Raw genomic sequence first — 24,707 nt, forward strand, 5'->3', positions numbered from 1 at the left:
ACTTTTATTCAGTAAATTTATTTAATGACTTCTGTGAACTGTGTATACAAAACTATCCTGTATAATCTCAGCAGGTAACACTGGAGCTTTTGATTCAGGAGACTCCACAACAATCCACTGAGAAAGAAGTTTAGCACACTAGTCATACAGCATAAAGACAAATATTCGGGGATTATTTGGTTTTTATGTACAGGATGGAAAGATCTCATTAGGCTGAAAACAGTATTCCATTTCTAACAATATAAAATTGAAACACAAAGGTGGGGTCCTATATGTAGGTGTGGAAAAACTGTGTGTGTATGTAAAAAATCCAGTTTACATGCTTAGAGGGTGAGAAAGACTATGAATTTCTGGAAGTTTGGCATAATATGGTACCTAAACCTGCTGTATAACCTAAGCAGTGGCCATTATAAAATCTTTTTAAGAATGTTGCTGGTGGTGCAGGAAGGGGAGGAAGAAGAGGAGGTTGGAGGTAGTGACGTGGTGGTGGTGGTGGTGGTGGTGGTGGTGGTGGTTAAGTATTTACAATCCTTTGAGAAATGATAGAGGAGGCTGGAGAGGTGGGTCAGAGGTGTCAAGCACTTGCTGCTCTTCTTAGCTCCAGGGGATCTAGCACCTCTCTGGACTCCATGGGCGCTTGTAATTCAAATGTGCACATTGACAAATAGACATATACTTTAAAACGAAATATTTTTAAAAATCACAAATCATGATAAGAAAATTTAAAAATCATTTTTATATATACTAGGTTGAGCCATACAAAATAACCATTTAAGCAGGTCAAGAGGAGTGAATGTTTTGACATTTCATAGGATTCAACCAAAAGAAGATGAAGAATTGAGCTTTTCTGGGTTTGTTGTCTTGTTCGTCCTCAGGAAAATAAGCATTGGACTATATTCAAAAAGCATCTATACCAGAATATTCCTGAATGAACTTATTACTTTACACACCAGAAGGTATCTCAGGTGCTAGTAAATGTTACATTCTAAAACTAGTGGGTACGGGATTGTTTTCGTGAAACTGTCCCTTTAAAAGTCAGCAAGAACTTTAGTGAATGTGGGCACTAAATGTATATGGTCTCCTCCATGGCTGATAGTTCTTACCAGAGAAAAACCCTGGTCAGTAATAGCAAGCCAGAAATGGGAACAAGCAGAGTCAGAGTAATGTTGTAAGGTCTGCTGGTATCCAGGAAAAGCTCAGGATATATTACTAGTTTATGCTTTACTGTTGAATCACAGCTTTCCCCCAAATCTCATAAACTGACATAGTAGTTGCAGAGGCTTACACCACAAGCCAGATTTGTTTATTAATCCTCTTCATATTTATGTTAAGTGGCTTCAGATGGAGAAGTCTCCTAGTAGAATCATCTGTTGTTGCTCATTGGAATTCAGTTGTTGCTCCAGCAACCATCAGAGATTGACCCAGACAGCCTCAGCTTCTTGCCTGTAGAGGCCACTGCTGGGAGGGCCACCTTCCACTGAATAGAATGCCCTGACAGAAACTGAGATGTGTGATGCCTCCCTATGACTGCCATTCAGTGAAAGTTGATTTTATGCATTAATTGTTCCTAAATAATAGTTACAGAAAGGGCTAGGATTTTAAAATCCCCACAAGAAGCAGGGTGGGAGAGAGAGGAGTGGTGTGGGGGGGGGGGAGCATACCTGTGTTAAAAGGCCAAATCCCCACAAAAAGCAGGGTGGGAGACAGAGGAGTGTGGTGTGGAGGGGGGTGGAGAAAGAGAAAGCATACCTGTGTTAAAGGCCAAGGGCTTAATTCTCTTTCCCCAGTCTACCTCTAAAGTATGACAGCCATTCTCTAACTCAAGAGTCCTGTGAGGTCTTGTTAGGGACTTAACGACAGATATTTACTTTATTGTAGTTTAGAAAATCTTGAATTTCTGGTAGAGCACTTTAATTACCAAAATGATAAGATAATTTTTTGAAGATTTTTTTATTATATATAAGTACACTGTAGCTGTCCTTAGACACACACACCAGAAGAGGACATCAGATCTCGTTACAGATGGTTGTGAGCCACCATGTGGTTGCTGGGATTTGAACTCAGGACCTCTAGAAGAGCAGTCAGTGCTCTTAACCACTGATCCATCTCTCCAGCCCAAAAGATAAGTTCAAAATACAAAATCTGTTTTCTTTTGTTTCGCTTTGTTTTGTTTTGTGACAGTGTTAATCTGTGTAGCCCTGACTGTCCTGGAACTTGTTTTGTAGTCAGGGCTGGCCTCGAACTCAGATATTGGCTTGCCTTTGCCTCCTAAATTCTGGGATTAAAATGGGCAACCACAGCCCAGCATTGGATCATTCTTATTTGGGATTTAAGTTTTGTTTGTTTGAGGTTTTAAAGATTGTAGTACTAGGAAGTTTGGTTTGCTTTGTTTTGCTACTTCACAGCCATACCCTAAAATAATTTTGTATCCAGTTGGGCTGAATGGACCTAAAATTACCTCATATCCTAAATGAAATGCCTTTAATCTTACTTATTTCTAGACTTTTAAGGACATTTCCAAAGAAACACTTGCCTGAAGATTTAATTAGCATAATACCATTTGTGGAAAGAATACTTCATACTCAGAAACTACAGGAGCTAATTTCTGCTCATCTAAGGAAGAGCAGATTGTCTCCCTGTCAGACGTGTAAGATTTGTTACTTTTTACGTGTAAGATTTGTGGACTTCTGCTGAGATGTTTAGGAAGCTCGTGTCTGTGTTCTGGGAACATGGCTATTGTCATTTCAGCTGCTACAATGTCAAGTTAGTGTCAAGAGTACACAGAATGTCTGCTATCTGCCTCGGGATAAATCCTTCTGCTAACTGCTGTGAAAATCATGTGTACCTTTTAGTATACTTTAAATAAGAATTACCAAAAATCTTCAATTTGTACAGAAAACAAAACACATATACAGTGTCTTGCACATTTTACATCTAACAAACTAATCTTCCTTTTAGGAAGACAGTGTACTATAATATCCACTCAAGAACCTTTTTTGGAGACACAATAGATGTCCCTGCCTATTAAGCTAACCCCACTTGCCCACTAAAAGTTTGAATTCAGTTTTTTACCTCTCTCTCTGAGAGCTGTCTTAAATATTCAAGACTATCCCTCAACCCTGTACACCTGATGGTGCTTTCTGTTTTTCATAGTGTTTATCGTCCCTCACATTCCCTATAATGTGCTTTATAGATTTAGTACATTGCTTTCCCTCACTGATGCCAACACCAGGAGGCCAACAATCTTTGTTTTGTTCACTAATATTACCAAGCATTTAGAATGGTGTTTGGCACATAGTTGGCATTCATATCTGTCATCTTATTTTACATGTGATAGGAAAGGGGCTTTGAAGAGAAAGACTATTTCTGATGTTAGGAAAGCAGTCCAGCAAAACTACATATAAACTACTGCAGACCTTCCTCAGTGTTCTCTTCAGTGGCCTACCATGCTGCCCATTTAGCTTAAATATCAATTCAGCTCAGCACTTGGTCTCACTTGAGAAAATAGCAGCCTTAGATACACGATCAATTGGTGTGTTACTGTGTTACTGCTGTTTTGAGAACATTATGTTCTTAGCCAGTAGTTTAAGAAATCCTTTTTAAAGAATATTTATTCAAATTTACTTAATGCTGACAATAGTTATACACATAAGTGGCTTGTATCTGACTATGAATCATGTTGATGTCAGTGCTGCCAAGACAGTGGGAATCCCTAGATGTCATGGAGGATTGGTGACAACCCAACCCAGCTTTAACAGACTAAGTGAAAGTCATCCAATCCCACACTCATGTTGTAACCTCCTAACATGTCAGATACATTCTCCTTGTCTTTTCTTTATAAGAATTTAGGGCTGGAGAGATGGCTCAGTGGTTAAGAGCAGTGACTGCTCTTCCATAGGTCCTAAGTTCAAATCTCAACAACCACATGTGGCGCACAACCATCTGTATAATGAGATCTGATTCCATCTTCTGGTGTGGCTGAGGACAGCTAAAGTATACTTATATATAATTAATAAATAAATCTTTAAAAAAATGAACTTAGTTTGGAAAAACATGATCCTAGCTTAGGAAGTAAACTGAAGGTAAATTACCTTTAGTCACTTCCTGCAACAATTTTCAAATGTATAGCTAAAAATAAAGACTCTGTAATGTTCTGTGACATCTTCTGCAAGTAGATCTTAGCAATGAATTGATTTTGAGTTTCTGGGTTTTTTTTAATTGAATATTTGTATTGCCTGTCATAAAGGTATTTTGGGTTTTTTTGTTTTTTGGGGGGTGGGTTTGTTTGTGGTTTGTTTCTATGTCTATTTGAGACGGGGTTTCTCTGTGTAGCCTTGGCTGTCCTAGAACTTGATCTGTGGACCACACTGGTCTCAAACTCGGAATCAACCTGCCCCTGTGTAATACCTCCTGAGTGCTGAGATTAAAGGTTTGTACACCACCACCCCTGGCACCTCATTGGATGTTCCTTAATTATTACTACATTGATTTATTGGGGGAATGTAGAGGTCAGAGGACAACTTTCAGGAGTTGGTTCTTTCCTTCCACCATGTGAATCCCACAAATCTGAATTCGGATTTTTAGAATACTAGTACCTCTACCCACTAAGCCATTGAGTAAAAAGCACAGTTTCTATGTAACCCCTCATCTCCTGTCCTATGCCCTGTGGTTTCCCTGTATTTCCCATTTCTCTCTCTGTGGAAAGTGTTGTGAAAGTTTTAGCAAGGCTGTAATATATGTATCTGTTGTTACAGTGGTATACAGTCATTTCACTGTTCTAAACACCCCTGTGCTCTCCTTGTTCACCCATCCAGCTCTAAACTGGCAAGTACTACAATTTTTTACTTTTTCTACTCTATGGTGTATTTGGTGAGGTATCCTGATCTTCAAGAGATTTGGGGTTGGGGGTTGGTTTGGTTTAGGAAGTTTTTTGGTTTTGTTTTCTGGTTTGGTTTGGTTTTATTAAGACAGGGTTGAACTCTTTAACCTGGGCTGACCTCAGACTCAGAGCAGTCTACCTGCCTCAGCCTCCTAAGTGTGGTAAAGTTATAGATAGAGCTACTGTGCCCAGCTCATTCGTGTGTGTGTATGTGTGTGTGTGTGTGTGTGTGTGTGTGTGTGTGTGTGTGTGTTTAATAGGGATGCTTTCTTATTTTCGAGGTGGGAATCTTAAAGGAATTGCTGAGTTTTAAACAGTCTTTGTATTTTTTCTTTTATATCTGCTGGTTTCAGGATTTTGCAAATATTTCTCTTCCATCCTATTGCTAGTCTTTTCATTCTTTTAAACAAGTTAGATTTCCTTTGTTAGTGCATTTTGTGTTAATCATAGAAACTGTAAGGGCTAGAAATGTAGAGAGAAGGGGGAATCCTGGCACATGGACAATCTAATCACTGGGGCTCATCCTTGGTGACATAGCTAATCTAAAGCCTGAAATAGATAAATGTGATCACTTCTTTCCTTTGTCCTGTTGCATATGATTCAGCTTTTACTATTCTAATTTTAATATTTTACTATTTTAATAGGTTTTTGCATAAAATACTCTAAAGTTTGAATGTTATACAAAAATATTAAAAGCATAAATTTAAAATCATCAATGTACACTACCCAGCAGCAGCCCATTACAGTATGTTACCTAATAATTCAAAACAAATAGCTCTTGAAAACTAAGTCTACCAATGTAAAAGTTGATGTAACATTCATACTCTCTCCTTAAATGCTTAACCAGTAGGTTATCACTTTCTGAACTTTAAAAGTCAACTCTAGCCATTTGTGCTACATAATAAAGATCACTATTAAGTTTCTTTAAAATCTGATATCAAGATAGTAGCACACCAGTTTGACTTGTTAGATGTGGGGTGACACTGTTAGCAGAACCGTGAGAAGGATTGTTCTTGTATAGTCCTGCTTATAGAAACACAGCTTTTAGGGAACTGGTTTGTTAGTTATGTTCTTGTTGCTTTTATAGAATACTTGTGAAAAAACAACTTAGAGGAAGAAGTATTTATTTATCTCACAGTTTAAGGAATACAGCCCATCATGCTGGGGAAGGTGTGGTGGTGGAATAATCTCTGGGCTACAAAGGTAGAACATTTGGTGTCTGTATCTCATCGTTTGGCAGCTGCCCAAGACTTGAGCGTCTAATCTTAAGTACAGCTTCTATGGCCTTATAACATTGAGGGCATGTCTACAGTGTTCCATAACCCCCCAAACCAGTGTTTCCAGTTGAGGACCAAGTACATGAGACATGGGGAGCAAACCATAACAAATACAAAATAGCAGGGAAAATGTATTTACATGTAGTTGTTTTAAACTGCATGTTTGGGCTCCCAAATAACTAGGTGTCCATTTACTTTCTTGAGGTGACCTGCTTGCCATACATGTTGCTTTTTTATCTTGCTATTTTCATAGCAATATACACTGTTTTGGTCTTTTAATACTGTTAACCTGAGAGAATCAAGTTTTATTTAAAATTTTTTTTGAGAGACAGCTTGGTTTTTTATGAAGAAGGAAGTGAAGGTGACAAAAATTAGTGGGTAATTTTTTTTCCTTACTAGAACGCCAAAAACAAAAAAGTCCCACATACAGGCCTGTGGAGATTCAAACCAAATGGGTACCAAAACTGAGAAGGGTGAGTAGACATGGGCTCCCGCCCCTAACCGAGAAACTGCCTGCAGTTGACACCCACCAGCAATCGAAATCTCTTTCTCCAGCGGAGTCTCACTGGGTCTGTTAAACCACATCTCGGGGCTGGCCCCATGTCCAGGAGTAGTTGACCAACACAAATGAATTTGAAGTTGATTTGTTTTATTAGAGTTTTTTGTCCCATTTTGCTTTATTTGTGCTTTGGGGGGCGGGTATTGGTCTTTTACTTGTAAAATTTTATTTTCATTTGTGGTTTTGGGGGGGTGTTTCTTGGAGGTTTTTGTTTTTTGGTTGGCTTGTTGGCTGGGGTGTTTGTTGGTTTTTTTTTAAGAGAGAGAAAAAAGACTGTAAAGTTGGGTAAGTAGGGAGTGGTGCACATTTAATGCAAGGCAGTGGTGGCACAATTTATTCCAATACTCAAAGAGGCAGAGGCAGGCAAATCTGAGTTCAAGGTCAACCTGGTGTACAGAGCAAGTTCAGGGATAGCCAGGGCTACATAAAGAAAATCCATCTCAAAAAATAAAATTTAAAACTAAAAAAAAAAAAAAAAAAAAAAAAAAAAAAAAAAATCACAGGCCACAAAATTCTGTAACCTAAAGCCTCTTTTTAAAAGATTTTTAAATTATATGTATATGTATGTTTATGGATAAGTATTGTGCACTCGAGTGCAGGTGTCCCTAAAAGCCAGAAGAGGACTTTAGAGCTGAAGTTCAGACTGTTATGGTTGCCAGATATGGATGCTGGAAACCAAACTTCTGTTCTTTGGAAGAGCAACAAGTGCTCTTAACCACACCGAGCCATCTTTCCAGCCCTTATGTAGATCTTCCTGTGGCTTTTTTTTTTTTTTTTATAGTTCAGAATAGTTTATTCAGGTCATGGGGGAGTTGAGAGGGGGGGAGGGGGGGAGATTTATAATATTTTATATAATATTTAATATAACATATAATTTAAAAATCTTTTAAAAAGAGGCTTTAGGTTACAGAATTTTGTGGCCTGTGATTTTTTTTTTTTTTTTTTTTTTTTTTTTAGTTTTAATTTTTATTTTTTGAGATGGATTTTCTTTATGTAGCCCTGGCTATCCCTGAACTTGCTCTGTACACCAGGTTGACCTTGAACTCAGATTTGCCTGCCTCTGCCTCTTTGAGTATTGGAATAAATTGTGCCACCACTGCCTTGCATTAAATGTGCACCACTCCCTACTTACCCAACTTTACAGTCTTTTTTTCTCTCTCTTAAAAAAAAAAAAACCAACAAACACCCCAGCCAACAAGCCAACCAAAATACAATTCTATTACACAGTGCCAATTTAAAATTTTTCCGGTGGTAGGACTAAAACCCATGGCACAGGGCAACCTGTTGAAGATATCGAACTTCATCTTGTGTTTGGAATATTAATTTAAAATACTGTGCAGCTCAGTAGAATTTTTATTTTGTAGTTAAAGTTGTTATTTTACCAGCCTGACTGCTTTCTTTCTATGAACTAAACTTTAACATGGATTAAGTGGCCATGTCTAACCTCTGGGGTGTATATTGCAATGTCAGAAGGTTGGAAATCCCTACATTTGGGTGAAAACTTAAAAGTGAGAATTCACCCTTTCTCATAATGCTCTGTCTGCAGTTACAGGGGTCAGGGATTGGAAGTGCTTGATGGCTAGACATGACTTCCCCTTAAACTAGTTTGCTTTTATACAATATAACTGTTGTCTTCTTGGGACACTAAACTATCCTCTTTGGTATTCTTAGCCTAACTTGGATTTCTCTTACCTTCTTACGGATTCCTCCTGTTTCTTAAGCATTTCCTAGAAAGGAGAGCATAAAGAGAAAGTAGTGTGTCTTTACATGTTTCTTTGTACTGCCTTCTATTTGCCTGAGTAGAGCCTTCTAGGCTGAAATCATCTCTTCTGTTTTCTGAAGGCATTGCTTTTGGATCTTCTTCTGTTGTCACTCATGTTATTGTGATAGCAAGAGCCATTAGATCCTTTTATTATTTTGTCCTATCCCCTCCTTCATCCAATCAGTTTTCCCTTTTTTTTTTACTTAGAAAAAAAAATTGTTTGATTTGTGTGTGTGTGTGTGTGTGTGTGTGTGTGTGTGTGCACGTGTGTGCGCGCACACACATACACACACACACGTACCACAAGACACATGTGGAGGTCAGAGGACAGTTTGAGGTATCAGTTTTAGACTTCCAGTCCATGTGGTTCCCAGAGATTGAATTCAGGTCATCCAGGCTTGTAGCAGATTGCTTTACTTTTGGAGCCATACCATTGTATCTTTGTACACAGGGCTCTTGGTTGTAGGTTGCCTTTCATCCATTACACTGGGCACATACGTCCATTACAGTGGATCATTCTAGTCTGCTGTTGTTGAGTTCTGAGAAAGCCTTTGAAATTACTCTGCTGAGAATTTCTTCTTCCCTGTTCTTGGTTGTCTGTGACTCCTACTAACTCCATGTTACTAGAACCTAGACTCACTGATCCTTGTCTTATCTTTGCTCTTATTTTCTCTTAGGCTTTTTGCTCCTTCGTGCAACTTTATTACCAACCTTTCTCTGCCATCCAATTTTATTCTCTAAAATCTCTTTGTCTCTTCAGTGTCTCTTTTGTCCCTAATACCTTGGTATTTCACAGTCATGGTTTGTTGTTATTTTAAATCTAGAGAGTCCATCCCTTTCCCTTTTTTCTTGTCCTTTCCTGCTTAGTTTCTGTTCATTCTTGTTTAACTCTGCCTTCTAAACTAAGGTCTTCTGCAGATAGCTGGTTATCCTTACTTCCTTGGTCATAATCAAGATGAAGAGCCCACCCTGGAGCTAATAGGAAGGTCATAGGATGAGGTAGGCGAGCTCGGGTGGCATTGTAGTTGTCTGTGTGCATTTGTTCAGTCCATGTCAGTGTATCTTCAGTGCTCAGCATTTGAAGGGGAAATTTGTCCAAACTCCTGCCTGAAGAGCAGTGTCTATCCAGTCGCATGTGGAGGAAGACTCAGTCTACTCCATGTGAAAGCAGCCAGTGTGAGCATGTTTGCTGTATAGAGTGCATGTCCTCAAGTGTACTTCCTATTGTTCCTCTGTCTTCCATACTTATAAAGAGGCATTTAGAGCCATGGGGTAAGGGAGAATATCAAGGTATCTGACTTTTTAAAAGCTTGCCTATACTATTTTGGGGCCAACCACTTCACTCTACTGTGAGCATGCACTATAAATCAAGTTTGTTTTCTCCTTTATCCCTGCTGGAAAGGAACTACACTATCTTAGAACATTTAAATCAGCTACTACTGACATTTCTGGACTTTAAAGTCCTCTTTTCTATCCTTGTTTGGTTGAGTTGACTTTTTTGTTCTCTCTAATCTTTTTACTTATTTTGGTTAAGTTTGGGGAAGAGTAAAATTAATGTGTGCTCAATTGCAATTTTAACTCTAAGTCACCAGTGTTTGTATTAGTGTTCAGTGAGAGAGAGAGAAATAGCAGTTGAAGCAAACATTTAAAATAATTGTCCAAGAATTTGAACTACATTATAGACATTAATATAAAAGTTATATAAATAGAATAGTAAATTCCTATTTGATCAAATATGAAGTCAGAAACACAGCTGTATTATAACCTCATTATCTCCTGTAATTATACTGAATAAAATGGCTAGGGACACTGAATTAGCAGCTTCTGGAACATTTCTCCTAGGAAAAATACAGGGTTAGGTTCCTGCCAACCTTTGGACACATTTTAATCTACCAGTCAGGCTGGCTTCTGTTTAAAGACACATTATTTAGTACTTATTATTGACACATTAACATTGAACCCAAGCACTATATAATTCATGCCTGAACAGAGTTTTATTTGGACACATACAATTTCTTCTTAAAGCACATCACAACCTTCATAAACAAAGGAGCACTAACTAGAAACCACCGCTTGAGAACTATGTTTCAGGGCCATTTTTAACAATGAAATCATCAATAAGAAGCACAAAACTACAAAAAATGAAACCCCAAAACATATTATTAAATAAAACACAAAAAAAGACTGTATGTTTGTTATATTGTGAGAGGCTTTCTTTAGTCAAAATTATATGCCCAACAACTCTGGCCTTTCCCTGTGTATGTCCAGTGACTTAAGAGAACTGAGAGTGAATATAGATTTGTGGGCTGTAAATATGTTTTAGCAGGTAAATGAGTTCAGAAGAACAGAATTCATGAAGAGTAAGAAACTTTGCCCTCAGTTCCTCTAGCTCTACAGGAAAAAGACATTTATAATCCCTTTAGTAGAACCATTACAGACTTTGTACATTTGTGTACAAGCAAATGTAAAGGCTCTTCTAGTGATGACCAGTAGCAATTTATATATATTGCCTTATGGATTTTTACAACCTTATGAAGTAGGCATGACTTCTGTTTAGAAGAAGGAGAAATTAAAATAATTTCAAATATATTCTCTTTCCTTCCCTACCCTCAGCTAATAGAATAAGGATTAAGTGTAATCACTCTTTATGGAAATAGAGGTCAGTCTTGGGTGTCATTCTTCGAGAGCTGTCCATTTTGGATTTTTTGGAAAGGGTCTTACTGGAACCAAGGAGTTCACTGTTTAAGCTGAGCCACCTGACTTGCAGTTTCTGGGATCCATTTGTCTCATCCTTCCAGCACTGAGTATATGCCACCATGCCCCACTTTTTTAACCCCTTAACAGAAGTTTGAACTCAGATACAAGCCAAGCACTTTATTGACTAAATCTAACTCTCTTGCCTATAATTCACTCTTAAAGAGAAAAAAAAAAGTGCCCTAATAGTTCATGAGCACTTCAGTATTTCTTGTCTAATTAAAAGTAGAAAAATAAGCCACAGTGAGTTATGCCTTCATCCCCAGCACAGGGAGGCTGAGGCACCTGAGTCTCTAAGTTCTAAGACAGCCCGTCTACATAGTAAGTTTCAGGATAGCCAGAACTACAGTGAAACCCTATTTCCAAAAAACAAAAAACCAGACATTCATGTAATGAAATCTGCTCGTTTCTACAGGAAATGAGACCCTGTAATTAACTTGCCCAGAGTCACACATTTACAAGATTAGTATCTAAGCTGTGTTGCATTTACAATTACTCTTCTCTACCTAAGTTTTATGTCACCCTCTGTGTTCAAAGGATTGTGTTGACAAACTTTGGCAGTGTTAATAGCAGAGCTTAGCCAAAGTCTATTGTACATTCAGAATCGATCAGGGTCATTACATCAGTCCCCCTGGAGTGAACCACTAAAGTGAGGGTTTGTAGTAGGACACAAGAAAGAGCCAGGTCTTTCCCAGGGAAATATAGGAGTCTGTCCCCTAGAAGAATTTTCTTCTTGGCAACATCTGTCTAGTGACACTACAAAATAAAGAACTTTTTGTAGAAAGCTGGAAACCCAGATTTTATTCAGCAGTTTTGTCAAACTTTAAAGCTATACCTGAGGCCAAAATGAGAAATATCTCTGTGTCATTTCAGGCTGTTTGTGTGAAACCTCTATTTGCAAATACATCTAAAAGCTGCAACTTGTAGGCCTCTATACTGTTTATCGCTATGACAAGGAACCTAAGCCAGCTTCTAGTGACAGAGTAAATGAATGCTGATGGGTTAAATATATAATTAGAAAGAACACTAAATGTTCAACTAGTCAGTCTGTTTATTTCATAAAATAATTTGTTAACATGTTTTGGCTATATATTACCCACAATTCAAAGATCATGCGTGTTTATTATGTAAGATTGATTCATATTTTGAGTTAGTATGGTATTTTGCAGTCTCACATGGTGACACACTTGCTATCCTTATCTAATGCACACAGCCCTCTGCCAAGCAATATCAGTCACTGAAGTGTACATTTTATCTTGCTTTAAGTCAATAGATATTACGTAGCATCTGCAGCCAAAATATGTTACCTTCTCAGTACACTTAAAAGTAGAATGTCCCCAAACACATCCAGAAACCTTGCCTTAGCTATTTGCTAAGCAAATAGGCCTAGTTTCAGTGGCATGAGTTGATATAAATAGTCTCCAGTGTAGTTGCAGTGTATTGACATCTCTCTATTAACATCAGAGAAAGATGGACAGAATAATATGTGGAGAATTAGGAAGAGCTGTGTCATTTGTCTATGTGTCAAAAAGCTGCACAAATTATAAACAGCTCGGTAGATATAAATAGGCATTCCTGGGTATTCTGTACTCAGAAAAGAAGCAAAATATTATCCATACTGCTATTAATGGCAATTTGGTGTTTCACTGGGGAACCACTTCCACATAAGTTTTAGCTTTAATAGATACTACCAGGTTCTGACATGTTTGAGTCGGCTCAGAATTGACTAAGAGTGTGTGAATCTATTTGAACTATAGCCCAACAGTGATCTTGGCTTTTCCATTTTAGCCATTCTAAAGAATTTCTTTTTGATTTAACTAAATCCTGGAGATGCCAGAGATTATGAACCTTTGCCTGTTGGCTCTTTGGATGCTGCCTCTGAAACACATATGGATGTCTTTGTACACTGGTTTCATAAACATTTTTCTTAAACATTTTTAAAGAATTTGCATGTGTAAACATACAGAGAACTGGGTAATTTTTCCTGCTGACTCCAACATAAGTGTTTCTAAAATAATTTAAGAGAGATTGACTAGTAAATATGTAAATAAACCAAATTAACCAAGCTGACTTGGCCCCAAAGATTACCTTCCAATAACTTTTTTTCCCAATAACTTTATAAATAGAAGACCTTAAATGGATTTTTGCTTTTTCTTTTTCTGTTGTTTGTTTTGTTTTGTTTTAAATCATTTAAACTACCAATGTTGGTGCTGGAGAAATGGCATAGTGGTTAAGAGCATTTACTGCTCTTCCAGAGGAACCAGGTTCAATTTCCAGCACCTACATGGCAGCTCACACCTTTTATAACTCCAGTTCCAGGGGACTTAACACCATCACAAAGACATACATGCAGACAAAATACCAGTGCACATAAAAATAAACAAATTAATAAAAAAATTACCAATATTTGCCAGGCTTGGTGGTTCATGTCTTTAATCTCAGTAGTTGAGAAGCCAAGACAGCCAGAGCTCTGAGTTCTAAGCCAGCCAAGCCCACAAAACAAAACTACCAGTATTAAGGACAAAATAGAAACTAGTTACAAATACAATTTTTCATTAGCTTCTGGAATAGACTCTTTGTCTTTTCTGGCTTTGTAAATTCTGATTGCTATTGATAAATTATTGTTGACAGGTGTGATGTACATGCTTGTAATCTCATGACTCTGGAAGCAGATGCAGGAGGATTGATGCAAGTTTCAGGCTAGCCAAATCTCATATATATATATATATATGATCATTACTTATGATTTCTAAAGGAGTTAATTTCTATAAACAAGAAAGAAAGAAAAAGAATAGTTTGGGCTAATAGTTTGGGTAAGACATTTTTTCCTGTCTATAGAGTATCTTAAACCTTGACATGGGTGCTGAAGAGATAGATGCCCGCCGTTTAAGAAAGCATGTTGTTTGGGGTGTGGTGTCATGCTCCTTGGAACCCAGCACTTGGGAGGCAGAAGCAGGCTTCTGAGTCTGAGGGTTAGCCTGGTCTAGAGAGACAGGTCAGCCAGGACTATACAAAGAAGCTCTGTCTCGAAAAAAACAAAAAGGATCCATACTGCTGTTACAAAAGACTGTAATTTGGTTCCCAGCATCCACATAAGGCAGCTGCCTATAACTGCAGCTCTAGTGGACCTACAGTCCACTTTTGGTCTGCGTGAGCTCCTGTGTTCACATGCACAGATACACACAATTAAAAATAAAATATTTTTTAAAATAAATGACATAGTTGTAGTAAAAACTTCAAGTTATGAGGTTGAAGAGATGGCTCAGTGGTTAAGAGCACTTATTGCTCTTCCAGAGGACCCAAGTTCAATTCTTAGTACCTAAATCATGTGGCTTACAACTGCCTGTAACTCCACTTTTAGTGAATCCAACACCCTTTGGCTTTCATGGGCACCCACATACACATGATACTCATAAACTCACTTACGCACACATACACATAAATAAAAAGTAAATCTTTTTAATTCAAGTTGTAAACAAAGTATAACGATATGCCTTCTATAATTACAGCACTCAGACAGCACCAGTGACCTAGACAAGTTTGAGGTCAGCCTGGTCTGTGTACTGAGTTCCAAGCCAGTCAAAACTACACAGAAATTTCTACTTCTCTGTTTAAAATTTTTATTTTGGGGGGTGGGGTGGGCAGCAGAATGGCTCAGCAGGTCTTACTTCCAAGCCTGACCTGACAACCGGAGTTTAATAACTGAATCCCATGTTGTGGAAGGAGAGGCCTGCAAATTGTCCTCCTCTTCACATTCCAGCCATAGCAAGTACACACACACAAATTAACTAATGTAATTTTAAATTTCTCAAGATACAGAAATTTCTACTTTCCTATAATCTTACTTCTCAGTGGTAACTAACTTTATATTCATCTACATATTTCTTATATAAATTAATATACTTGGCTGTTTTTTCTGTAGCAGAGAGCTGACTCGCTCATGCTGTGTGCGTGTGCGTGTGCGTGTGCGTGTGTGTGTGTGTGAACACCATCATAAGGTCAGGTTTATTTTGTTGTTCTGAAACATTCTTGTTTCTTGAGCTGAGAACACATTGCCAGTCTTACTCATCAATATGCTTTGTCTGCTAAACTAGCAAGTCAAAATAGCAACTAAAGTCCTACCATAACCTGTATAGGATGCTTATCCATCCTAGAATGAACAGCTTTGTTGAAATAAACATGAAGAGTTGCTATGGGGAAGCTACTAGAACTGATTGATCAGACCTTAAGGAACATCAGGTCTGTTCAGGGTGTTGGAAACCTCAGTGTGCTCACTGTGAAATTTAGGCATTTGATGTGGTTACCTAATATCAAATTTAAAGCTATGCTTTTCTGCTTAGCTATGGTGTTTTCTTGATGTTATCCCTGTTGCCTGCTTTAAATAATTTGTTCCTTTCTTTGTAAGAGTCAGTCATTTTACATGAGGAAATTTAAGTCCGATTTGAAACAAACCTTGTGAAGAAGACTTAATCCTTTGTTCAAAAATGTAGGGATTACCAAGTATGGAGGCACACATCTTTAATCCCAACACATGAGAAGCAGAGGCAGGTGAATCTCTATAAATTCAAGGTCAGCATGGTCTACATAGAGAGTTCCTGGATAAGTTTTTTTTTTTTTTTTTTTTTTTTTTTTTTTGTGTGGGATATATAGTTAGATTTCTCCTCTATTTCTGTGTTTGTAAGCCATGTGGAATGGGTGAATCAAGTAGTTCTCACAGAACTTCAGACTTGAAATCTGGTTTCACAGCTACTGATTCCTCTGCTCTGAAGCTCAGGCTGTTGAGAAGTAGATGAAAGTCAGGAGAAACAAGTGAGTTATTGTAGTCCCAAGACAGTTTTGTTTATTCTTTTTTGAGAATGAAAGATGGCATTTTACATTTTGAGAGTTTTCTGGATTGACCCCAATGGTATCTATCTTTGCTTAATTGTGGGGATTTATTAATCATGTTGAATAAAATAGGAATTCTGCTCTAAGGGCTTTCCTGCCTTCTGAAGTCATGACTGAAAGTCACCTTTAGGCAGGCATGTAGTACATTTCAAGGGATTTCTACAGCCTGTTTCATTACTTCTATGTTTATTCTTGTCAGAATGGTCACTTCTGAAACCACTGAACCCAAGCTCTGCTTACTACTGTTAAATTCTTAAAGTCCAAACCATTCCTTAACAACTAACAGATGTGTGGGTTAGGTGTAGACTTAACTAGTTCTTTCTGCCTTTGCCTTGAACACCTATTGACTGGAAGTAGATTTGTTTGTATCTCTCTGTGACCAAAGCACACACACATACTCTTCCTGCCTTTCTGGAACGGGTTCAAGATTTGGAGAGACGGGTTTGTTTGGGGGCGTTTCCCTTGTCTTATCTCCAAGTAAGCAGATGCTAGGGTTGAATTTATTTTGACTCTCTCACTTTAAATGTGGAGCTGAAGCAAGAATTTAAACACATCAGAGAGGGTGTGCTGCACGTGAGACATGCGGGACTCGGGGAGAAAGGTGTGTACTATATTCTCCAATGTTCTCTAGAAGCTTTTTGGAGGGTAATGTCTTTATCCATATAGATGGCTGCAAGCTAGCAATTGTTACCCAAAAGGAAAATATTTAAGACCAAGTAAAGATCTATGTTGTATTTTAAATTGTGTTTTATGTGCTTGGTTTTTAGCTGCATTTCCCCTATAGTGCTTTTACAATTGGTGACAAAATAAGTTTTGAATTTCTGTTGACTTTTTTTTTTTTTTTGAATTCAGGAGGTAGTTATTTGCAAGAGAGTATACCATTTGTGTTTATTTCCCAAGACAGTGACTCAAAACTAAATAGATATTTTAAGTATTCTGTCATTTTGTTTTCTGCTTCAAATAAAGAGGAGGGCATGTGCTTATTAAGTAAAGGCTACTCAGCTTCTGGTAAGTGGCAGTTCTTGCTTCACTGAGCATGGTTCCCTTTGTCCAAGAATTTCGAGTTAGAGCACATCAGCTAGTTGCCTAGACTGACATTTTTCTTTCTGATCTTTTCCAGAGCCTGGCCCAACTAGAGAATCTGTGCAAACAGTTGTATGAAACAACAGACACAGCCACTCGACTGCAGGCAGAGAAAGCCTTGGTTGAATTCACCAACAGCCCTGATTGCCTGAGCAAGTGCCAGCTGCTCCTCGAGAGAGGAAGTGTACGTAAGAACTAACAAGCCCTAAAGGGTAGCAGAATTAAGGGAAATGCTCTGCTTCTAACTTGGGGGACAGACTGTGATAGTCATTGCTGAGCCTTTAGGTCTCCGTATCCATTTCACTCTTGAAGACTACACAGCAGCCAGGTTAATGATGGCCTCATCAGTAAGCTCTCTACACATAGATTTCTGTGCTGCACCAGATTCCTGAGATGCATTCTCTATGTTTATGCTTCAGTGTCACCTTCTGTCCTTTACACAGTATAAGGTGGCATATAAGTCCTTGTTTTATAAACTTGATTGTCTCCTGTTGCTTTTCTCCTCAGTTCTGCTTACTGCTTACTTAACAAATCTAAGGAAACATGACCATGACAGTGAAAATTAAAGTGTTTTATTAGGTTTTTGAGGCAGTCTCACATAGTACAGAGTTGTCTCAAATTTACTATGTATCTCAGGATGACCTTGAGCTCCTGTTGCCTTAGCCTCACATGCTAAGATTTAATGTGACCATGTCTGGCTAGGAAGTTTAGGTTTTAGAATTAGAATCTCTTCCAACTGAGGCTGAGGAGATGGATCCATGGTTAAAAGCACAAACTGTACTTGCAAAGGACCCAGAGTTTGGTTCTCAGCACCCATGTCAGGTAGCTTGCAGACATCTGTAACTCCAGTTTCAGTGGGGATCAACACCTCCCTTAGACAATGAAATAGCATACACTTAAATTCAGTCCTGTTTTTTTATGTTGTTTTTTTTTTCCCCCCAAGACAGGGTATCTCTGTGTAACCCTGGTTGTCCTGGAACTCGGCTTTGTAGACCAGGCTGGACTTGAACTAAGAGACTCTCCTGCTTCTGCCTCCCAAGTGCTGGGATTAGAGGCATGCAGCACCATACCCAGCTTGGTTTTGTTTTTCTTAATGTCCAAACAACTTTCTAGATATGCCTACCTATATTATCTTTTTTCACAGATAAAAGGAAACTAAGAAAAGGCACAAATATTAGCTGTGAGCCTTGGTAGATTGGAAATAGAAATGATGGTGCAGTTTTGTGTCTTGAATAATAATGAATCCTTTAAAAACTTGCTTATAAGTGTTTAATTTTCAGAAGCCAGGGGTAGTGAGTAGTTCATGCTTGTAATCACAGCAATCTCCATGAGTTCAAGGCCAGCCTTGGTTATAAAGTTAGACCCCTATCTCTAAGAAACACCGAAGTAATAATAATTTATGTTCTAAAGAATATCCTTTGGGCCAAAGGAATATTAAAAAAATGTAAATGGGCTAATTTTTTAAGAATAGAATTCTAATTGACTTACTGTTTAGTTTTCATTAGCATTATCCAAATGTTACATAATAATTAAATTATAAATGTTAAAACCATCCTTTTGAAGTTCAGGGATCTAGTTCTTTTTTTAAAATATCTGAAGATTACAAAGTCATGGCAGAATACTGGTCTGGTTTGGGTCTGCACATAGTATTTGTGCATTTTCTTTAGTGACTGTGAACTAGTGCAGAACATGTGTCCTGGGACGTGTACAGCCAGGTCTTTCCTTTCACATCTTGCTCCAAGCCCACTGCACTCTCTGAACTGTTGACTCCAGTTTCTCAGTGACAGGATAGAGGAAAGCAGAATTAGTACAGTGCTGTGAAACAGTTGTGCAGACTTCTCAGTGGCTTGGCAGGTCTATTAAATTATGAATAAAAACTTTACAGTTTATATTTTTACAGTAAACTGCAAGTGTATGAATATAAATCACATCCAAGCCACTTTTAAAACTTTTTTTCTGTTGTATTAGTCATTTGGTTTTGTTTTTGAGATAAAGTCTCAATGTATATAGCATTAGCTAACCTTGAACTCAAAGTTGCCCTCCTGCCTCAGCTTCCTGAGTGCTTATAAAGGTGTACCACAAACATTTTTAGTTCTGTATCTGTTCCTGTTGCGTGATATGACATGTAAGATCACCACACATGATCACTCCTGGTATGTTAAGACCACTTGGAATGTAAGTCCAAAATGTATTAAAAGCCCCACTGGAGAATAAGATAATATTCCATTATTACGACATCATTTTCTCAGAAGTGGTTGATCTGAAGTTACTGTAAAATCATAATATGCACTTCCCAGAGCTGTGCTGATGGACAGATACAATTTGGAGATGAGCTATGCAGCACAGTAGGCTATTCCGTCTAATGTCTCAGTTTCCCTTTTGTTCTAACACTATACCGCAGAAGTGTCACAATATGAAACTTTATGAAATATCTCAAACAAAAACCATATAGCTGATTCACCCAACACAATGTTCAGTGTCTTCACTCTTTTCCACAGTCCTCCTACTCCCAGTTGCTAGCAGCTACATGCCTTACCAAGCTTGTGTCACGAACAAACAACCCCCTACCATTGGAACAGCGGATAGATATCCGTAAGTATAGAAGAGTATAATTTAAATGTATCTAAAATTCAGGGTCCCCCCCCCCAAAGTTTTGGGTCCAGTGCAATTACTTCAGGTGATTCTTAAGCCATCCTTTTGGTTGCTAGCACACTTTTTAAATCACTTTTTTTGTTTTTGTTTTAGTTTTTGAGGTAGGACCTTCCTGTGTGGCTCAGGCTGGCTTCAAGATCACATTCCTCTTATCTCACCTCACACCTGCTGTGCATGCACCACCACGCCACTGATTCCTGGGGAGAGGGGGGTGGTTAGGGATTTTTTAGTTTTGCATAAACATCATTATTTACCCATGTGGGAGTATAGTTTATTTTAGATTTTTCATTATGATATAAAATTCTAAGTTTAAAAGCCTATATAATAACTTTTTCTGTAAAGAAAATCATGATTTTAAATATCTTCATCTTGTCCATTTATAAATGTCAGCACTCAGACTTTGAAAACACTTTAAAAAGTCTATAATAATCTCTGAATTATTCTTGGTAATCTTGATAACCCTTGCCAAAAGTGAAGTCAGCTGAGCAAGGTTACAGTAGCCTTCATTTGGAGGCTGAGAATTGGCTCAGCGGTCCTGAGTCAGGCACAGATCCCTGGATTCAGTCCCCAGAATCATGAAAGTCATCACTATCTTAAATCTGAAGCCTCATTTGTTTCAGTAGCATAAAGAATTAAAAGAGTTAAGTCTGAATTTGCCATTTCTGGCTATTTAATGTATTTTAAACATTGGCCCTCTGTTGGAAGCCTCCTTAGCATGAACTATTTGGTTTCACAGGGAACTATGTGCTCAACTACCTTGCCACTCGGCCAAAGTTGGCAACTTTCGTGACACAAGCACTCATCCAGCTATACGCCAGGATCACAAAGCTGGGCTGGTTTGACTGCCAGAAGGACGACTATGTCTTCAGAAATGCAATCACAGACGTCACACGGTTTTTACAGGTATGTTGTTCATATATATGAATATGTGTCTATATGTGCACACATGTGTGCCATGATAAAAATGGGGAAAGCACCAGAAATGGACTCAATGGCTTATCTACTTTTTAAAAATTACACAAGATGTCATTATCTGAAATACTCTTCACCATCTTTTTTCACCTGTGTGATCATTTTTGCATATTAGCATAAATAAATCCTGTCTATTCTGAAGATTCCTACACACTGTACCAAATTAAAATGCAGTAAATTAATTAACTGGTGTTCTATAAATGACCATTTACTTTGCTTCAGTTGGGAGCTATCAAGGGTTTAGTAATTATCATAGCACATACATCCTGTCACACTTCAGTATCTGTCAGGTGAACTAACCTTGAAGCTAATCCTTTAGAAGGATAAAAGTATTCTGGCTTTCAAAGGTATTTCCAGATTATCTTCAAAAAAGTTCAGTTTCTAAGAATAGATTCTTCCTGTACATCAGCTCTTAGTAGCTAAGCATTTTTGTTTTTAGGTAAAAATATTTAATAGCATTATTTGGATCATGAGCGAGGCAGAATAAGTTTTTATGTGTTTATTTGTTGGTTTATTTTTCTGTGAACTTCCTGTCCAGTGTACGTGGTCATTTGACCTACATGTATGTCTACGGACCTGGTGCCTGCTTGGTGTTCCCTGGGAGAGGAGTTTATTGTGAAACTCCATGTGGGTTCTGGGATTTGAACCCAGATCCTCTGGGAAACTGCTGAGCTGTGTCTCCAGCCCCCATCTTTACCTTTTAACTTTGTTATTTATCATTGATCTTGCAGAGATAGGCTTTATAGCTTCTCTTTTAATAATGTTTATGCTGTGGTACGTTGGTGAACTTCCAAATTTTATAAGGTCAAATGCAGCAGTCTTTTTTTTTTTTTTCTATAGAAGGTGGTTTCTGTGTTCTGCAAGGCAATAGGTTGAAACTAATTGCTTAATGCCTTCTCTAGGCAGTTTTCTTGGTAACAAGGAATCTATAATTCAGTAGTTTGAGTATATTCCATACCAACTGTCTCCTATGTGTTTGCTTACCAGGACAGTGTTGAATACTGCATCATTGGCGTCACAATTTTATCTCAGCTCACCAATGAAATTAATCAAGTAAGTGCTACAGCCTTCCTTATTGAAGTAAGTGACATTTTTTTCTTAGTATTGGTGCTTTCTGCTGTGTGTGGGGTGATCTTTTTTGGCAGTTGTGTGCTTTTGCGGTAAGTGATTAATGCCTTCTTGAAACAAAATAGATCCATTTGGTTTTCCTCTGTAAAGGCAACCCACATCACTCTTTTGATTCTGACCCACCAGAGATTCTGATCTCAGAGAGTACCAAAGTAATTTATTCTCCCATATAAGCTCTCCTCATTATCAGTGTTCTCTTTAGAGATGAGGATGATGGTCCTATGTCAAACCATACCAACGTGGGAGGGTCTGCTAAAGTTATTTAAAAGTCAGTCCCCAGGCTTAGGGCTTTGGTCATTGGTGAAGTGCTTAGAGAGACCAGACCCTGATCCTTATTAGACCCACACACTCTAGGCATAGCGGTGCACTTGTCTAAATCCCAGCAAATGGCAGGGGTAGACAGAATGATCAGGAGTTCAAGGATGGCCTGGGCTAGAGATCTTGTCTCAAAAACAAAACAAAAAGATAAAGTACAAGTGTGTTACTTCTGAAGACCATGCTAGGAATCCTCATAGTGAATAAAATGTTCCTTCACCAGTCATCCTTTCAAGTATTCACTGATGTCACCAGATACTACAGAGGAAAAACCAATGGCTGTTTCTCTCCTCCTCTTCTTCCTCCTCACTCCTTCTTTTTGCTTTGGCTTTATTGTTTTGTTGTTTACTTCTGTATTTAGCTATAATTTTATAATTATTGAACAGTCCAATATTGATATTAGTTGTAACATCTCACACTTAAATTGTCAGCATATTAATTACATTGGCATTACTGTTGCTATTGCTAATAATTATGCAGCTGTTTTATTAACCCTGAAAACTTGTATTTTAACTGTAAGTCGGTACTCTTTTAATGCTCTTGATTACAGCCTGTTGAGGTTGGAAGTCCTGTTGTGTTATCTCTTAGATGCAGTTGTCATTGTGAGCAATCGTTATCAAAGCACTAATAGCTTACTTAGCCTTTTGAGTAATTATTGATGGGCCAGCCACCATTCTAAGCTCTTTAATGAAAGGTAACTGGTTTTATTCTCAATAGTCTTATGAGGTGGGTATTGTGGCTCCCATTTTCCAGATGAGGAAACTGAGATACATGATAATGTGTTCAGTTTCACAGTTAGTAAACAATAATATCACTTTGGGCCTATATAGTCACACCTAATGGACTGTTCATCCACTGTTACATGTACAGTCGAGAGAGCAGCTATTAACTAAATACAAAGACCATGGGCCTAACGTTCTCTCTTTCAATGCTTGTTCCCCACTCTCCAAATACACAAATGTTGGTATAAAAAAACAAAAAACCAAAAACTTTTCCTGGGTTTTCCTTAAGTGATTGGGGTAATAAACATAGCTCCATGGTAGAGCACTTACCTACAAGCACAGGGTCCTACAGTTCAGTTGCCAGGGCAGGAGAATCAGTACAGCAATGTATGGAACTCTATGTATAAGATCTAGCAATTGTCTGGCTAGACATGTCATGGTGGCACATGCCTAGAGTCCCAACACAAGGGAGGCAGAGGCTAGTGCATCTCTATAAGGACAGCCTGGTCTATAGAACAAGTTCTGAGACAGCCAGGGTTACATAGTGAGACCTGTTTGAAAAAACATACCTTCATCATGTGAGACATTATAACATAGTGACATGGACATCAAATTGGAATATTTTGATCCTTTAAATAATTCTCCATTATTTATTGATTGGCACATTTAAATCAGAAAGTATACTTCTCTTTACTATTCTTGTTTGAACCTAGAGGTGACATTATGGAAACTTTAACTATATATGGCTCTTCGGTGTGACTAAAACAACGTGAGACCCTCTTAGATGAATTGATAAATAAATGAAAGAATGTTAAGTTTTTAATTAAGGTTACAAGTATCGCAGACAACCTTCTTTCTTTCATTTGTTGAGTATCTACTGTAGGTTAAAAATACAGGATCTTCTGTCCTGTAGCTGCTAGGAAAGAAAAAATCAATGAAATGAGGAACCCTTAGAACCATTTAAGTTCTCATTTCCATGTTGAAATAGGTTAGAAAATGAAGTGAGGCTACAGGCTGGTCCTTTATTCAAGTTTATGGTTGTTGATGGTTTTGGTATCATTCAGTTGCTTCATCCCTGGTGGGTTAACTTACCAAAGCCCAGCCTTGCTACTGTGCCTAGTTAAGCCATGATATGACATCACATCAGTTGCTAGCAGTGTATGCCAACAGGGTGTAGTTTTGCTCTTCCTCTATACACTTTAGAAATTTGAGATCGTGATAGCCAAGAGTAACCCCCTGGCTTCACATGGTCCTACTTGATTTGATTTAATAATAAAGCTATAAAAATGAATTTTGTGTTTATATTGTTATTGGGCAATCCTTCTGGTTTATTTAAAATATATGTGAGCTCCCTGTCCCCCAATTAATTTTAAAACTTGCATTGGCTTATTCTTTTTACACAGGCAGATACCACCCATCCTTTAACCAAACACAGAAAAATAGCCTCTTCTTTCCGAGACTCATCACTGTTTGATATCTTCACGCTTTCCTGCAATTTACTAAAACAGGTATGGTTGTAAATTAGGTCGTAATTCCTAGTTCTTAGAGAGTAAGAGTGAATCGGATTTGTCAGAGATCAGCACCTAACTGAGTCTATCATCTCATGTTATATACATCTAGAGATGGAGAAACAGGTAGCCAGGTTGATCACTGTCTTAAAGAAGGATGGAGTGGTTTCCCCATTTAAAAGCTGTTTCTCTAGGTAAAAAGCAGTAGG

General features: G+C 38.0%; 1 protein-coding gene across 4 annotated transcripts in view; it reads left to right on the forward strand.

Moving 5' to 3' along the window:
• XPO7 (exportin 7) overlaps positions 1 to 24,707 on the forward strand; it is a gene marked incomplete at its 3' end in the record, with an annotated part of 88,046 nt that overhangs the window by 25,239 nt on the left and 38,100 nt on the right. For 2 of the 4 annotated variants that reach the window (XM_080926354.1, XM_080926352.1), the window contains exons 2-6: positions 17,239 to 17,385; positions 19,700 to 19,793; positions 20,590 to 20,756; positions 21,813 to 21,905; positions 24,394 to 24,498. In XM_080926354.1, the coding sequence (XP_080782480.1) occupies positions 17,239 to 17,385; positions 19,700 to 19,793; positions 20,590 to 20,756; positions 21,813 to 21,905; positions 24,394 to 24,498 (606 nt within the window). The remainder of the gene's footprint in view (positions 1 to 17,238; positions 17,386 to 19,699; positions 19,794 to 20,589; positions 20,757 to 21,812; positions 21,906 to 24,393; positions 24,499 to 24,707) is intronic. The other 2 variants (XM_080926353.1, XM_080926355.1) reach the window with 1 other exon arrangement.

Source organism: Micromys minutus, assembly GCF_963924665.1.
Source record: "Micromys minutus genome assembly, chromosome: 12".
Lineage (NCBI taxonomy): Eukaryota > Metazoa > Chordata > Mammalia > Rodentia > Muridae > Micromys > Micromys minutus.